Here is an 18,888-nt window from a genome sequence, read left to right as displayed (position 1 = left end):
GACTGGAGACTTGGGTTTTTGTAAGACAGCCGCATAGTAAGAAATACCAAGGAAGTCTAGACTTAAACAAAATGCCACGCTCTCCCCAAAACACATTTACAAGATATCTGCAGAAGTTATATTCCCTTATAAACCCGGGGATAAATACTCACGTTGCCAATCTCAAAGTTCTGTCTCATGAGGAGGTAGAGTGAGGCGCTGGCGTGTGAGCGTATCGTACTGATGCTGCTGCTGCAGTGTCGGAGAAGCCGGAGGCATAAGTCCGCACACTGCTCGGTCTCTTCTTCGAACAAGAGTTCAGGGAACTGTAAAAAAACACCACCACACAACAGTAACAACAAAACACCACCAACACGTGTTAATATAGCCTGAACCAGAGAGTTGTTAGTATAGCCCAGTTTTTAAGATGGTAAAGTGCTACTTGCTGATGCTTAATAATGCTTAATAATGTTGACCACAGAGCCAGGCGGATTGGGTCTGAATACTGATTATGTCACTCATTAGCTAGTAGTGTGATGCTGAACAAGTTTTCTCAGCCATAAAAAGGGCTTAATGTTGTTATCTACAGGGGATTGTAGGACTATCTGAGATTAGATACTATGCACAAAACAATGTGGTAACCAACATGAAATAATTCTGCAATGTTTTTATTATAAAATGGTATAAAAGTAATTCTCACTGGTTAAACCTTCATCGACAGCTCTGCATTCCATATTATTAGATGACTATGATAAAACAGGTACCTTCAAGATTTCAGAATATACCTATTTCCTGGGGAAAATGAACACTGGAAATAAATATTTGCAGCAGCTGAACAAACAAAAGTACTTTCTTTTCCATTCATCATGGGGTAAAGTTAATGCCAATAGAATGAACTACTTACACCTTAAATTCTTTAACAAATCAAATAAGGAACAGACAGAATGAGATAAACAGAAAACAAGGAAAGCTCCATATTTAAAATTAGTTATGAATTTTGGGCCCTTCTCCACAATAGAACTATTGTTTTTTAAGCCCAAAAGTGGTTAAGGGTGATCCAAATAAGAAAGAAATTACAAAAGGCAAATAGTAGAAAGAGGCAAAGAAGAATCATACATCTTAAAGTTATTATTAAAATTTTAACTATATTAACCAATGAGTGTGTTAGATGATCTTACACAACATGAAGAGAGAAAGCAAAGTCTGATGAAACTGCATGTTCAGAAATGACCTACCTTTGACACCAGGGCTCTTTGTGTAGCAAAGCAGTGTTGTAGATAAACTGCGCTTTGGTTACAGGCCATGCTATGTAGTAGGACTTTCAGGACCCCACCAAGGATGCTCTCTTTGGATTCTGTTACAGAAACTGTCTACAATTTAAAAACAGATGAATAAAACAGAGATGTACCTGCAATTTGGCTAGGGAGACAGAACAGAAGGAAACAGTTTTTTCAAATAGGAAAAGACCTAGGAGGACTTTAGGGAAAAGCAGCTGATTTGACTAAGGGAAGAACAGGGGGAAAAAAGAATGAATAGGATTTAAGTGAAAAAAAAAAAAAAAGAAAAATTTTTATGAACTACTGATAGTTCAATGTAATTGTATGGCTCAATAAATACTTTTGGCACAACCCCAATTTACCAAATCTATACTTTAAATTCCTCATGTGTGTCTTACCTGGACGACAATCTCTAATGTATCCAAAATGATTAGGTTTGCTTCAGTAGCCAGATTTCCATCAATCAGTGCTTCATGCTCAATCTCTGCTCTTGATCTAATACAAAATATCATAAGAAAATACATTTACACAGAACCACCATTCAAAAAAGACTTAAGATACACAGGAAAACAAACAAACAAACTTGGGACTATTTTTCAATACTTGACTGAAAGAAAAATTGTAAGAGAAAACGAAGTATTTTACACAATAAGAAGTGTTTTCTTTTTGTCAACCATGTCAATACAGACTTTCTCACCCCATTCAGTCCCATAATACCACTGAAAGCATAAATGTTTAGCTTTCAGAGATGTTTGCTACAGGAGGACACTGTTTTATTCTGAAAAGCACTGACACTAGGTGGTGCTACGGGGGCTTAAATGTAGGGTTGCTTCAAGTAAAGCAACCCTCAAATGTTTAGTACTCATCTTACCATTTCAAGGATTTTCAATTTATTTATTTAAGATAAAAGTACTTATTTTTTTTTAAAGCATCTAAATTTTCAATATTTTTGTATCAAAAATACAAAAAATTTTCCTACAAAAATTCTGATACAGAAAACAACTGAACTCTTCCCTAAAACTCTGGACTGAATCACCCATTAGAAATAAAACAAGTTGATGCAACAAAGTAGTTTACTTAAAGGGTAAAACTGACATTTGTTTATTGGTAATACATATACAGAAACTCTATTATACCAACGTAGACAAAACACATAAATAAAGGTGGAATTACAAGAACATAGTAAATGCTAACTTTTCCAAGTTTCTGGATGTTCAAGCCTCTGAGTCTTTATTACTAAGCACTTAGTACATGAATTTACATTTTATAAACGAAAAAATGTTTTTTTTTTTTTTTTTTAAAGATTTTATTTATTTATTTGACAGAGAGAAATCACAAGTAATCAGAGAGGCAGGCATAGAGAGAGAGAGAGGGAAGCAGGCTCCCTGCTGAGCAGAGAGCCCGATGCGGGACTCGATCCCAGGACCCTGAGATCATGACCTGAGCCGAAGGCAGCGGCTTAACCCACTGAGCCACCCAGGCGCCCAACGAAAAAATGTTTTAAAGATTTATTTATTTGAGATAAAATAAGTGAGAGAGACAGCACGAGTCGGGGGAAGAATACAGGAAGGAGCAGAGGGAGAAGCAGACCCCCTGCTGAGCAGAGAGCCCTGATGCAATGTGGGCTCCAATCCCAGGACCCTGAGATCACGACTGGAGCTGAAAGCTGACACTTAACCGGTTAAGCTAACGCTTAACTGAGCCACCCAGGTGCCTCTTATAAATGAAATAAGGAGAAAATACAACATAAAATTAAATTGGGAAATACATATATAATGATCAAATTTAAAATTCCCATAAGATTTTATTTAGAAACATGACAATAACATCATTGCTTAAACAAAAAGAATCAGGAAAACACCACCATCACCACCACCACCACCACCAACAGCTTCCTTAACAGAGAGAAATGCAGAGAAAACACATTATACAAATGCAAAAGGAAGCAATATAGTATAATACCTCTCTGCTCTGTGAATTCTAAAAAACAAAACACATCTGGAAAAGTAATCAAAGAAATGGACTTGGACAAAGAGAGAAAAGCGGACATACTTAAAGCTTTAGAATTGTTAAATGTTTATACTGAATTCAAAACCTGCTATGGTCTGCATATTTGTGTCCCTGCAAAATTCATGTGTTGAAAATCTAATGTCCAAGACAATGCTACTAGCAGGCGGGTCATTTGGAAGGTGATTAGGTCCTCAGGGTAGAACCTTCTTGAATGGAATCAGTGCCTTTATGCAAAAGGCTCAGGGAGTATGCTTGCCCTTCCACCATCTAAGAAGACAGCAAGAAATCTGTAATCCAGAGGCACCTGGCTGGCTCAGCTGGTTGAGCATCTGACTCTTGATTTTGGCTCAGGTCATGATCTCAGGGTCCTGGGATAAAACCTTGTGTTGGTCTCTATGCTCAAGTCTACTTCAGGATTCTTCTCCCTCTCCCTCTCTCTCTCACACTAAATAAATGAATAAATAAATAAATCTTTTTAAAAGGAAAAAAAAAGTCTGTAACCCAGATGAGGGCTTTCTCTAGACATCAAATCTGATAATGTCATTATCTTGAACTTCCCAGCCACCAGAAAGGTCAGAAACAAATTTCTGTTGTTTATAAGCAATGCAGTGTGTTTTATTGGGTTATAGCAGCCTTAAGAGACTAAGATAAGTTTCTTGTAATCCAAACCCTCATCTATATGGAACCGAGTCTGTGACCTGCTCTTTGCTGGCTTATACAAGGCAGTCTTTCCTACGGTATATGATGTCACTGTGTGTGAGCTAATATTTCTGTAAGTTTATCTGTGAAAACCCTCCACAGCCTGGTCACAAGATGGTTATCACATAGGATGACCAAGTATCTTGATTTGCTTTAGGACAGGACTGAGGGACTCCCTGGAATACCAACATGGGTGTACTGTGCAAACTTGAATGAGTTGGTCACCCTATTCTCAGAGTTTATTGGGTGAGTAAAGGTACTTGAGGGCTGTAATTACAAATACTCAAGAGAAAAATTTTAGCCCCTTGACTCAATGTCACATTTCATGCCAAGCAATTTTACCTGAGGTCCCCTAGCCAGTGAGAAGGGTTTATTGCACTAGAGGTATAGTCCTTTGGGATCCCAGAGCCAGGAAGTACATTTTTAATTGTTTTTGGCAGTAGGGTCAGTTAGCCAACAGATTTATCTCATGCTAGAAACAGAAGACCTGGAGTATTTTGTCTTTCTTCAATTAAATTTTAAGCTCCAAGAGAGCGAAGTTTAGCTTCCTAATTGTTGATGACATGGAAATATTTAGTTAGTGTGACTCCCAAAACATATTCAGAAATTGTTGCAGACTATATTTCAAAAGAAGATATTTAGAGATAACTGTCAAAAACAAACATTCTGCTTTACTATACCACATGAAAAATTCTTCCCTCAAATCTTTTTTAATCTAAAATTTAAAAACTAAATGTAAGTATTTTGTTGTCTAAGATTTGAACACCTGTTAAAAAAAAAAAAGCCCACTAAAATTAGTGATTTTCCTCCTGCATTTGAAATCCAAAAAGCCCATCAGTAACAAAAAATAGAAGGCTATATTACTTGTCAAGCTTCTCAGTGTTTTGACGCCAGTGAGTCATATCCTTTCTCCACCTCAGATTTTCTTGACTTCCAAAGGCACTTCCAGATGGGCTTCTCTCTGTCAAATAAATTTCAAAACCATTTTTAAAATGTTATTTCATTTGGCCAACCTATATGCATATTTGCAAGTATACAAGAAATACTGCATAATGCCAACTTTATACATAGCCATTTTATCTTCAGCACAAGTAGAACAGTAGTACTTTTCATTAAAACTTCTTTATAGCAGTTATAGAAGAAATACACTTGTTACATGTAATATTAAAAAACCAACTCCCTTTTATTATAAGCAAACCTTAACCCTGATTTTTTTCAAAACCTAAACCGTGGCTCATAAGGCCCGATGTGGTTAAGACCTTACTCTCCCTCCCGCCTGCACCACAGTTATTGTGTGTGTGCTCTCGGTGTAGGTACAGTCTCCCTCTACATGTTCCTGAATGACGACCTTTGCAGTGGCCGTTGTTCCTCTCATGTGATTATTCTTCCCACAAATTTTCACAGGCCGGTTATTCATCACCTCCACAGAAACGTCTTCCTCAATTTCCCCACACTTTTTTTTCTTTTTTAAATGATTTTATTTATTAATTTGAGAGAGAGAGCACAAGCAGGGAGGAGGGGCAGAAGGAGAGGGAGAAGCGGGATCCCAGCTGAGCAGGGAGCCCGACGTGGGGCTTGATCCCAGGACCCTGAGATGATGACCTGAGCCGAAGGCAGAGGCTTAACCCACTAAGCCACCCAGGCAGCCCTCTCCAACACTTCCTTTCCTCTTAATTGGCTTTATTTCTCTCCACAGCCCTTATGATCACAAGAATATAAGCTATTTAAGAATGGAGAATATGCCTATTTTGTTCACCCCTTTATGTTCGGGGTTGACAATGTGTCTGGCAATACTGAGAGTTCAACAAGTTTTTGTTTAATATATAAACAAAATAAGAAGGATTCCTAAAGTAATTATTCCCTTTGGTCCACAGAAGGCAGGATGGGAGAAAGTTGGGGGCTTTCTCCCAAGGTTTCTGGGATGGAAAGCAGCCTGAATGCTGGGGGCTCCTATAAGGGGTAGCAGCAATAGAACTGGTTCATACAAATCCAGCAGAAATGAAGAAGCCATTTAGAATTGTCAGAGATACACACTTAAATGATAGAATCAGCCATGATTTCAGTTTAAGTAGAAAACTAGTGCTCCTTTTTGAAAAACCCAAGACTTGAAATTGGTTGGAAGGATGGGAAAAAAAAAAAAAAGTAAAAATTCAGAGTTCACCCAGTTCACCCAGGCACCTCAAGAACTTCAATTAAAAAAAAAAAAAAAAGACTGACATATAGCATTATATTAGATTCAGATGCATAATGATTCAATATATGTATACATTATTAAATGATCACTACTATAAATCTAGTTAACATCCATCATCAATGGATGCATCATCATGCATTGTAATTTTTTTATGATGACAACTTAAGATATACTCTCTTAGGAACTTTCAAAATAATATGCAGTATTATTAACTGTAGGCACCACACTGTACATTACATCTCCAGTACTTACATGTTTTATAACCAGAAGTCTATACTGGTTGACCTCCTCCACCTATTCTGCCCATACCTCGCCCCACACCCAGGGCAACCACCTATCTGTTCTCTGTATCTATGAGTTTATTCACTTATTTATTTTAGATTCTACATAGAGAACTTCAGTTTTTATATTCATACAAAGATAGCTGTCCTAAGGCCACAGGCTTTAAAAACGTAACATACTGTTAACAGTGCCACTCTCTCTGACATTAAACCTTAGAAAGAACTGTAGTACAATATAGAGAACTACACTGGAAGTCAAAAGAGCCTGGTTTTGTCCCTTAGTTTATGACTTTAGGCAAGTTATTTACCTCTGGTGAGTTTCATTTTCTTTAATTTAAAGGTAAGGATAATCATTCATTATATTTTGGTGAAAATTAATGACCTAAATAAAAGTTAATTATCATGCTTTCATAGAGGGTTGTTGTATGTAATAAAGGAGTTAAAAGAAAATCTGTTAAGTACCCTGTAGACTGTACATAAACAAAAAGTGAAGAAAAATGATGCTTTTAATTCTAAAGAAAAAGGTTTTGTATTCTTATGAAATTCCAAACATCCAGGATAGCATATAAAAGATATTTAAGTTTACACAGATAAATGATATTTATGTGTTTATCTGTGTTTATGGCCTATCAAAAACATTAAAAATATTCATAAATGTGCAATATATATTGAACTATTAGCTTGTGTCATATACACAGACAACTGAGCCATGTCCCTGACCTTAAGGAGCTCTCAGCAACACTGTTATTTGTCAGTTTAGAATTTATGAAATGTTTACACACACAGTCACTACAATGATGATAAGATCAGTTAGTTAAACTACCTTTTAAGTTCTCAAAACAATCACAAGTGGATGAGGAAAAGGAAAGTGAGATTAAGTGGTTTGGCCAAGGTTTTATATGGCTAATGGATACCAGTAGCTGGGATTAGAAACAGACCTCAAATGCTACTAACCCGTATCTCTCCCTGATAAATTTGAGTCTGATGGACAATATATTTCCCTTAAATACAGGGTATATTAACTTATTGTGTCAAATAGGAAGTTTTTAAGTGTAAAAAGTGATGCTGTGTAGAAAGTATGGCACTAAGACTGAACCATTAAGGTCCATTATGGACTTTGGTGACAATGATGTCTCAGTGCTGGTTCAGTACCAAGTTTAACAAGTCACCACTTGACGGGGGATGTTGACAGTGGGGATGGCAATGCATGTGTGTTAGGGAGTATATGGGAAATCTCTGTCTTGTTAGCTCAGTTTTGCTGTGAACCTAAAACTGCTTTTTAGAAGTCCGAAAAAGGGGAGGGGGTGCTATTAATAATTACACAAGGGTAACAGGAATAAACTGGGACTCTTCAGAATAAATCAGGAAATATGTTCACCCTATTTAGAACTCTAACTTAAATTCTTACAGAGAAGTGGCTCCTCAAGTTAATGCACCATTTCATTTAGGACACTTTTTAAGGGGTGCCTGGGTAGCTCTGTCGGTTAAGCATCCAACTCCTGATTTCGGCGCTGGTCACGATCTCATGGTTGTGAGATCAAGCCCCATGTCAGGCTCCAGGCATGGAGCCTGCTTAAGATTCTCTCTGTCCTCCCTCTGCTCCTCACCCCCCTTCCTCTCTAAAACAAACAAAACAGTAAAACACACTTAAAAAAGTGTAGAATCTTTGAAGACTTGCAACAATGATCACTATAATATATAGTTCAAGGAAACTGAAAAAATTCTCACCAGAAGGAGAAGCTACTGTGTACGTACCAAGCTGTCCTCGACTTCGGCGCACCATTTCTTGCCTAGCACCTATGCTCCCAAGAATAGCTTCTTCAAGCTTTGCTCTCATGTCTTTTGATTTCTTAAAGGTCAAACTATTCATTCTTTCAAACACTTTCTTTCCCTAAAATTTAAATATTAGAAAAGAAGAGACATTGAAGAAATTTTCTTCTTTCTTTTCCAAGTGATGGTTGCTTTCTCATTCTTCCCTGCAATGGCACAGTGATCACTTACTTTGTACTCAAAGCAAGATACGCAGAGATAAAGCAAATCCAGTAGCCGGTTTAGCTGCAGGACTGAGAGATCTGTAAACCACTTTTGCAGAACCGTCTCATCTGCATTCTTGAGAACCCAAAGCAGACAGATCAAAAGGCTCCGACTGGATTCTGCTGAAAAGGTAGTGTGTTGCCTGCCACTCTGAAAATAAAGAACAGTAGGATGAGACAGATTGATCAATGGCTCTTTCTTTTGGGGGGTTGTCAGGTGTTTCCTGCTAAATGCAATAAAACAAAAATTGCTGAAAAAAGCAAATATTTAAAAAGAACCATTTGAGGGACACCATTTGGGCAGCTCAGTCTGCTTTCAGTTTGGGTCATGTCAAGAGTCCTGGGATCAAGAACCACCTCGGGCTCCCTGCTTCTCCTTCTCCCTCTGTCCCCCGCAACTTGTGAGAGGTGCATTCTCTCTCTTTTGCTCTCTCTCAGCCAAATAAAATCTTAAAAAAAATAATAAACCCACCATTTGATTTAGACAATACTTGAATAAGTCACATAGAACCTTAAACTTCAAGTCCTGAGGTTTAATAAACTTTTCCTGGCATTGAAAGATTGTTTTAATTTATAGTAGGGTTTCCAGTAGACAATAAATAAACGTTAATAGAAAACATCGAGGGAAAAAGCTAAAAGATCCTACTATTAACACTGATATATCTATTCTCATCATGTCTGATATAATATGGTAAAAGGAAAAAAGCATTCAGTAAAAGTGATGTAAGAATAGAAAGTAGTAACAAAATGTTTACCAGGTTTAGAGAACCACAGTTTCCTCTCAAGGGCCACTGTTAGAGCAGATAAGGTGAAGGTGCTATTTTCAGTCTTTGGTCTGCATTACTATATAGTATGTGAACTATAAGGGAAAAACTAACAAAAACTTGTCTACAGAACCATTTGTTCCATATTTATTCTGCTCGGGTCATCATGCTAAGCTCTTTTTTCTTATGTTATTTCATTTAGGCCTCCAACAATATTACCAAGCAGCATGTATCATCTAAGTTTTACAAACAAGAACACAGGATGATAATAATGATGATGATGATGATGATGACAAAACACAACAAAAGTTGCAATGTACTAGACTCTATGCTAATCATTTCTTCTTATTTAATGCTCATGATGATTTTAGGAGTTGGTACTAACTATTGCTATTTCTAGTTTATAGGTAAGGAAATGAAAGCTAGAGAGTAAACCAGGATTTTAGTCCAGGTTAACCAGACGCTAAATCTTATATTCTTCTAACATTTGGTGAAGTAAATGTACTACATAAGAAGAAGAAAGCAGTGGAAGGGATGTTAGCTGCTGGGGTCAAGATCTCAACCACTAACCTAATCACTCTGCTGTCCGCGATGATGAAAATGAGGTCAGAAGACACTCGTAAGATGCTTATTACTCTGTGCCCTTCACTGTACCGAACACGCATATGAACTTATTTATCCCTTGCACCTACCCAAAGAGATAAATATTATTACAAAACCCATCTTATAGACCAGAAAATCAAGACATTGAGAAGTATTTTGTACATGTATTTTGCAGTAAATACCAGGACTGAGATTCAAATGCAGAAAGAATGCTCCAGAGAGAGTCAGTACTTTTCTATGTTCACCGCCTCTCACGGATGCATGCACTTGTATATGAGTCACCTACATAAATTCATTGAACCAAATTACACAATAACCAAATTAAGAACCCCATGGACTGCTTTAATGTAATACTAGATACAGTTAGAAGAAATGAATAAACTGGAAGATAGATCAAAAGAAACAACCTAGCATGACGCACAAGTCAACAAAAAGATGGACTACACAGAACAAGAGCAGACACAGAGGATAGGATAAAGAGGACTAACAGATGTTGAATTGGAATACAAAAAGAGGAGAGACAGAATGGAGAAGAGGACATATTTGGGCACATAATAGTTGAGAATTTCATAGAACTGAAGAAAGATGCTGAACCACTGATTTAAGAAGTCCAAAAAATACCAAGCAGAATAAATAAATAAATTTAAAACTAGATGGAAGGGCGCCTGAGTGGCTCAGTGGGTTAAGCCTCTGCTTTCGGCTCAGGTCATGATCTCAGAGTCCTGGGATTGAGCCCCACATCGGGCTCTCTGCTCGGCAGGGAGTCTGCTTCCCCTTCTTTCTCTCTGCCTACTTGTGTCCTCTGTGAAACAAAACAAAACAAAACAAAACAAAACAAAACCAAAAAACTTTAAAACTAGATAGAAGAGTAAAACCGCAGAAGATCAATTCTAAGGAGAATATCATAAAGATGAGGGGGAAAATATCAGCAATGGAAATGAGAAGACAGTAGAAACAATGACCTTAGCATGCTGGAACAAAACAGGAAACTCAGATGCTATTTCGAAAAAACAAAAACAAAAACCTTAAGAATGAAGGTCACACATTTTTCAAGGAAACAGAATTCATCAACATAGAACAGGAAATTCTAAAGGGTATTTCACAAAGAAGAAAAATATTTCTTATGAACAGTCACAAATTTGGGAGAAGAGGAAATACAGTGGTGAACATGTGAACAAATCCAAATGATAATTAAATTTATACAGCCACGTAAGTAACAATTTTTTTGACGTTTAATGATATATATAATTAGAAGTGCCTAAAAATAACATTTAAGTAGGGATAAATCCCTACTTTAAAAAGGTAGATAAAAAAATTTTTTTTAAAAAGGTAAATAAATATGCAACCTTTTCTGAGAGCCTTCTATTAACCAATGTGAAAGTAAATGGAATGATTGGAGTGGAATTTAATTTAAGGAAGGGCACTGTAGTTTGTAATACAATCACAAAAAGAATACAAACAGAATGTATAACTTCCAAACTAGCAGAAAAGAAAATGTAGAATGAGGAAAAAATGGAAGTAGAAAAAAAAACAAAAGAAAATAAGGAGACAAAAGAGACAGAAGGGATGGGATAATATGAAGTGACATTAAAATGTTAAGTACAGGGGCATCTGGGTGGCTCAGGAGGTTAAAGCCTCTGCCTTCGGCTCAGGTCATGATCCCAGAGTCCTGGGATCGAGCCCTGCATCAGGCTCCCTACTCAGCAGGGAGACTGCTTCCCCCTCTCTATCTGCCTGCCTCTCTGCCTACTTGTGATCTGTCAAATAATTAAATAAAATCTTAAAAAAAATGTTAAGTACATCAAATCCATATTAAATTTAGTTACACTAAATTAAATGATTTTAAAAACTCTAGTGAGACAAAAATAAACAGATTTTTAAAATTTAAGACAAAATCTAACTACATACTATTTATAAAAGACATCTAAAACATAAATTTCAAACATTTTTAAAACACAAGAAAAAAATGCTGAAAGTAAAGGATGGAAAAACTCGTATCTCGGAAGAAACCCAGCATAACTAAACTAATACACAAAGTAGACTTGAAAGTTAAAAAAAAGTATTATAGTTCACTTTGATAAAAGATGAAATCCATCAAAAAAACATAATTTAAAATTAGATATTTCATAATAAGGCCTCAAATGAAACTAAACCTGACAAAATGACAAGTTATTAAAAAACCATGACTGTAGTATGGTATTAGAATAAGCAGAAAGAATTCAGTAAAAAGAAACAAAGGTTTAAACAGTAAGATTAACAAATTGGAAATATTAGGTGTAATGGACAAATACAGAACAATGAAGACTATGCATTTTCAAATACATGAGCTATTTGCAAAAACTCACTATATATAAGACCATAAAAACCAGATGCCACAAATATAACAAAATAAAATTACACAAAGTTCTCTGATTATGGAATCAGGCCAAAATCAGAAGCACAGGATCATGAGAAATTTTCCTATGACCACACACACACACACACACACACACACACACACACACATTTTGTTGCCGGAACAGAGGGAGAGGGAGAGAGCAATTAAAAAATATTTTTAAAAATAATTTTATTTATTTGACAGAGAGAGAGAGAGTGAGCGCACACGCAAGCAGACAGAGTAGCAGGGAGAGGAGAAGCAGGCTCCTTGCTGGGGCTCAATCCCAGGATCCTGGGATCATGACCTCAGCCAAAGGCAGTTGCCCAACCAAATGAGCCAAGAGGGCAAATTTTAAGTAGGCTCCACATTCTGCCAGTGAGGAGCCTATATAGGGCTTGAACTCACAACCCTGAGATCATGACCTGAGCCAAAATCAAAAGCTGGATGCTTATCTGACTGAGCTACCCAGGCACCTCACCTTATGATTAGAATTTAAAAAAAATTTTTATTCAAATTCAATTTAATAAACACATACTGTATTATCAGTTTTAACAGCAGAATATAGTGATGCATCAGTTGCATCCAACACCCAGTGGTCATTATCATTATCTTTATCATGTCCTCCTTAATGTTCATCCCTCTGTCCCCCATCTCTCCGTCCACTTTCCCTCCAACAACACTCAGTTTGTTTCCAAGTGTTAAAAGTTTCTTACAGTTTGCCTCCCTCTTTGTTTTCATATTATTTTCTCCCCTCCCTTCTCCTATGTTCATCTGTTTTGTTTCTTAAACTCCACATGAGTGAAATCATATGGTATTTGTCTTTCTCTGACTTATTTTGCTTAACATAATACCCTCTAGTTCCATTTGCATGATTTCATTCTTTTTGATGGCTCAGTAATATTCTAGTGTGTGTGTATGTGTGTACACACAACTTCTTTATCCATTCATCTGTCAAGAGATAGATGGACTCTTTCCTTAGTCTGGCTATTGTGGACAATGCTGCTATAAACACTGGGGTACATGTGCCCTTTCAAATCACTATGTTTGCATCCTTTGGAAAAATATCTAATAGTGCAATTGCTGGGACATAAGGTAGCTCTATTTTTAACTTTTTTGATGAACCTCTATGTTTTCCAGAGTAGCTGTACCAGTTTGCATTCCCATCAACAGTGTAAGAGAGTTCCCCTTTTCTGCATCCTCGCCAACATCAGTTGTTTCCTGACTTGTTAATTTAAGCCATTCCAATCTGTGTGAGGTGGTTATTTCATTGCGGTTGTGATTTGTATTTCTCTGATGCCAAATGATGTTGAGCATTTGTTCATGTGTCTCTTGGCCATTTGTAGGTCTTCTTTGGAGAAAGATTAAACATTTTAGAACAAAAACTCAGAGCCTAAAAATCTAAAAAAAATCATAATGCACTTTAGATCTATTTTTGAGCTGAATAATGAAAATGCTCCATATAAACTGTGGCACGTAACTAAAACAATTAACTAAAGGAATATGTACAGGCTTATAATATGCACTAAAGAAGAAATGATGAAAATTAGTGAGCTAAGCACCCACCTCAAGTTAGAAAAAGAACAATATAAACCCAAAGAAAATAGAAGACAGTAAAAAAAGATAAACATTCCAAGTGAGGATCAAGGGGTGCCTGGGTAGCTCAGTGGGTTAAAGCCTTTGCCTTCAGCTCAGGTCATGATCCCGGGCTCCTGGGATTGAGCCCCACTTCGGCTCTTTGCTCAGCAGGGAGCCTGCTTCCCCCTCTCTCTCTGCCTGCCTCTCTGCCTGATTGTGATCTCTATCTGTGAAATAAATAAATAAAATCTTAAAAAAAAAAAAAAGTGAGCATTAACAGGCCCCAAACTGGTTTTTATGAAGACTAAAGATATACACAAATTTTTGTTGAGTCTGATGCAAGACAAAGGGTACAAAAAGCCAACCATAGATATGAAACTATTTATATCCACTACGGATCATACAGACTTTTTCTACTGGAGTAAAATTTACAGAAATCAGTGTAAAAGGAAACAGAACAGTTGAACAGTCTTACAGTCATTAAAAAAATTAAATCAGTAATTTTTAAACTTTCAAAAAAGAAAACTACAAGTACAGATGGCATCACCCACAGGTTCTCCAAATATTCCAGGAAGAAATAACTCCAATTTTAAACATGTCCTTCCAGAGAACAGAATAAAAGGGTAAACTCCCTTTTAAATTTAAATTGGCTAACCTAACCCTGATTTCAAAACCTGTAAAGAACATTATGAGAAAAATATCACAAGCAGTTGTTTACCTACAAGCATAAATACATGAATCTTAAATTATGTCACACAAAATCCATTAATATACAATCACGAGAAAAAGTCGGTTTAATTCGGCAACTGAAGGCAGGTTTAACACCAGGAAATCAACTGAAAAGGGTCATAGTAAAAGATTTAAAAGCAAAATAACACAAGCGTCTCAATGCATCCAAAGAGAGCATGATAAAATTCACCTAGTCATAATTAAAAAACAGAACTCTTAGCAAAGCAGGAACGGAAAGACGACTTTCATAGTGTAAGAGAGGATAGCTGAAAAAAAACCAAAAACCAAAAGATCCCCCCAAAACTATAGCATTTATGTGTAAGAACGAAATGTTGCAAGTTTGCACTTTTAAGGATGCCAACTATTGTCACTTGTATTCAACAATGTACTGGAGGTTCTGGCCAGTAAAGTTAGTCATAGAAAAAACTTGAAAGTAAGAAACCAACTGCCATTATACACAGATGATAGGATGATAGAAAAAAATCTACACATATGTTATTAGTTTAGCAATTCTGCTGGAAATAAGCATCACTGTATAAAATTAATTCTATTTCCACACAAAATTAATCAACAGTTGGAAAAAAGAATTTTTGGAAAAGAGGACACTCATAAGATTATATATATATATATATCTCACATGTAATTTTATAATATAAAAATAAAAAATATCAAGGACCAAAACCACATCTATAAAAGATGTACTAGGCTTCTTCTTCTTCTTCTTTTTTTTTTTTTTAAGATTTTATTTGTTTATTTGACACAGAGAGAGATCACAAGTAGATAGAGAGGCAGGCAGAGAGAAAGGAGGAAGCAGGCTCCTTGCTGAGCAGAGAGCCCAATGTGGGCTCGATCCCAGGACCCTAAAATCATGACCTGAGCCAAAGGCAGAGACTTAACCCACTGAACCACCCAGGCGTAGTGAAAACTATAGGGGCTCCTGGGTGGCTCAGTTGGTTAAGCCTCTGTGTTAGGCTCAGGTCATGATTCCGGGGTCTTGGGACTGAGCCCCACATCAGGCTCCCTGCTCAGGGTGGAGTCTGCTTCTCCCGCTCCCTCTGCCTGTTGCCCTGCTTGTGCTTTGTTCTCTTTCCCAAATGAATAAAATATTAAAACAAAAAAACAACCTATAAAAGTTTCTATATTCACAGATGTTAAAGAAGATCTAAATAATAGGGAGATCCATCATGTTCAAGGATTAAGAGATTTAGTAATGCAAAAATACCAATTTTCACCAAAATTGATTCATATACTCATTACAATCTCAGCCAAAATCCTCACAGGTTCATTGGTTTTTGTTTACTTACTTTAGTGGAACATCATAAGCTGATTTTATAATTCATGTTAAAAACCTTTTTTTATATGCAGGAGGCCTTTTTCTACATGACAGACCATACTGAGGTAGTTTCGCTTAATAAACAGTGCTGAGATAATTTGGTTTAATATAAATGTATGAATGAACAAACCTGAATCCGCAGATTCTACTGTTCATAAAAAATTCCAGGTATATTTTAGGATTAAATATGGAAGAAGAAAAAAACATTTGGAAAAGTAACAGGAAATATCTTCAAAATCTTAGAATAGGGATCAAATCTTTAAAGATACAAAAAACACTAGTTGTAAAGGAAAAGACTTTAAAAATTTTAAAAAACTTTTAAAATTTAAAAAATTTTTAAGTGTTTTAAATAAGGCACTCCAGTCACCAAATTCACCATTAAGTAAGTGTTAAAGGCAAGTAACAAATTAAAAAAAAAAAGATATATTTGAACCACTTATAATTGACAGTGGATTTGATCCAAAACATATAAACTCATACAAATTATAAACAAAGGCAGACAACCAAATGGCAAATGGGCAAAAACCGCTAGAACCTCAACACCTTAACAGAGAAAATCCAAATGGCCAACATGTATATGAAGAAGTGCACACCCTCATAAGGCACCAGGGAAACGAAAGCTGAAATGAGATACAACTAGAAAGTATCAGATTGAAAAAAAATCTTCAAGTCTGAAAAATCTAAATGCTGATGAACATGTGAAAGAAGGGGAACTCTCATACTGTAGGTAAAGTATGAATTGAGACAAACCCTTTGGAAAAATACCCAGGTATATCTGGTATAAAGATGCATACATATTCTTTAACACAGCAAATTCAACTCCTAGGAAATAATGTAAATAAAAGTGCATATATATACAAGATACATGTAAAGAAAGCTACAGGGGGGAAAAAAAGAAATCTATATGATTACTATTTGAAATAACCAAAGATCAGAAGCCATTCATGCATCTAAGAACAGAATGGGTAAATAAACTGAACTATAGTCAATCAACTTAATGACATATAGAAATGAAAATCAGTAAATGATAACTACATTTTATAACACAGATGAAAACTAAAGATGTAACAACAATAAATTACAGTATTTAGGGATGCAAAGTTGAATGGCAAAAGTATAAGCAAATAAGCAATTACTTCATTAGTTAGGATAGAGGGCAGCTTGGTGGACAGCTGTAGTAGGGAAGGGCATGCTAAAGATTTCTGAAAGGCAGCCAATGTTCTGTATTTTGTCCTAAGTGCTGGTTACAAAGGTGTTCATTTCACAATATTTTGTTAATTTGTACATTTATGTTTCATATACTTTTTAACATATATATTTCACACAAGAAATTTAAAAAAATGAAACGGAAGGTCAAAAAAAATTGAGCGCAGTGGCAGTGGTCATTTTGGGCAGAGACAGGGACTGAACAGAGGGCAGACTGGAAACTTTCAAGGAATTTGCAGTGTTCTGTCCTGAAGCTGGGTGGTAGGTACACTATTGTTTCTTCTATTAATGATACCTTAATTGTGCATGTACTTTTCATATTATACATACTACATATATAAAGTACCAGTGATAAAAGAAAACTGATAAATTGGAATTCAGCACTTCAAATGACGCCAACAAGAAAGCAAAAAGATAGTCCATAAAATGTGGGAAAATACTTGCAAATCATGTAAGAGATTTGTACTCAGAATATATAAATGGTAACAAAGATGGATGAACTTTTCTCTAAATAAGGCATACAAAAGAGATGCGTTGATAAACAAATGAACAGATGCTCAACATCAGCCGACGTTAGGGCAACGCAAATTAAAACCACACTGTGATACTACTCTATACCAAGGTGGTTATGATAAAAAAAGAGACAGTAACGAGTGTTGGGGAGGATTTGAGAAACAAGAATTTTTATTTATTGCTGGTGAGAATGTAACATGGGGCAGCCACTTTTAAAAGAATTTATAAGTGTCTGAAAATGTTACACACAGAGATACCATGTAACCCAGCAGGTTGACTTCCAGATACCTAAGAGAAACAAAAACATGCATGCACACAAAGACAAGCACACAAACGTTCATAGCAGCATTATTCCTAACAGCCAAAAACTGGAAAGGATCCAAATGTTCATCACCTGACAAATGGATAAAAATCTGGTATAGTAATACAAAAGGGTACTGCTTGGCAACTAGAAAAAAAAAAAAATTAAGATGTGCTGATGCACATGACAACGTGGCTGAATCTCAAAAACTTTACATGTGGTCAAAGAAGCCAGACATGAAAGATCACAGTGTATAATTCCATTTATATGAAATGTCCAGAATAGGCAAGTCTATAAAGATATACAGACAGAAAGTACGTGAGTGGATGCTTAGGGCTGGGGGGAAATAGAGAGTGGCTCTTAACAGGCATAAGCATCTTCTTGGGGTGATGGAAATACTCTAGATTGTGGTGATGGCCACACAGCTCTGTAAATACAATAAAAACCACGAAACTGTACACTTAAAATGGGTGAATCTTTCGATATGTAAACTATCTCAATAAAACTTGTAGTTGTCAGGACAGCTTCCACAAATATTGCATTTTTCTGAAAGGAAGTCTTTTAGAACTTGATCTTGCTCTATCGGCAGTTTGTTTCCTCTCTGTTCCCATATCCTTCCCTCTTTAAGGGGGAGAATAATTATAGGGGCAGAGTACCTACTGATTTCTTTTAAACATGAAACAGTATAAATCTTCAGAGATTTAAAGAAAGCATTTCAACTGCTAAATTAACTGAAAGTATTTCTTAGGGTTGAAGAACAAAATGAATTGATTCTGAAAATAAAGAAAATGGGTCATATACAATAAGGTAACTTCCAAAATTCTGAATGATGGAATCCAGAGCTTTATGCCATAAACCCTGAGGTATTAGTAATTTTGAAAACAACTCAGTACAAGATAAACAATATTCTCAGAATCTTAGTTTCCACAAAGTGAATGAAACTCAGAGTACTCTTGCATCAGCTAATACAACAACCTGTTCTTTAAGGGTATATCCTTGTAAATACCTGTCTTC

At 36.1% G+C, this 18,888-nt stretch overlaps 1 protein-coding gene across 13 annotated transcripts in view; it reads right to left on the bottom strand.

Moving 5' to 3' along the window:
* DOCK7 (dedicator of cytokinesis 7) overlaps nt 1–18,888 on the bottom strand; it is a 219,732-nt gene that overhangs the window by 40,119 nt on the left and 160,725 nt on the right. For 7 of the 13 annotated variants that reach the window (XM_032303467.1, XM_032303470.1, XM_032303473.1 and 4 more), the window contains 6 exons: nt 8,442–8,624; nt 8,169–8,331; nt 4,830–4,926; nt 1,655–1,751; nt 1,215–1,349; nt 153–305 (listed from right to left, as the gene is read on the bottom strand). In XM_032303467.1, coding sequence (XP_032159358.1) covers nt 153–305; nt 1,215–1,349; nt 1,655–1,751; nt 4,830–4,926; nt 8,169–8,331; nt 8,442–8,624 — 828 coding nt within the window. The remainder of the gene's footprint in view (nt 1–152; nt 306–1,214; nt 1,350–1,654; nt 1,752–4,829; nt 4,927–8,168; nt 8,332–8,441; nt 8,625–18,888) is intronic. The other 6 variants (XM_032303471.1, XM_032303472.1, XM_032303474.1 and 3 more) reach the window with 1 other exon arrangement.

This window comes from Mustela erminea, chromosome 10 (genome assembly GCF_009829155.1).
Source record: "Mustela erminea isolate mMusErm1 chromosome 10, mMusErm1.Pri, whole genome shotgun sequence".
Lineage (NCBI taxonomy): Eukaryota > Metazoa > Chordata > Mammalia > Carnivora > Mustelidae > Mustela > Mustela erminea.
Note: the sequence above shows the minus strand (reverse complement) of the source record. Positions and strands in the feature narration are given on the sequence as shown.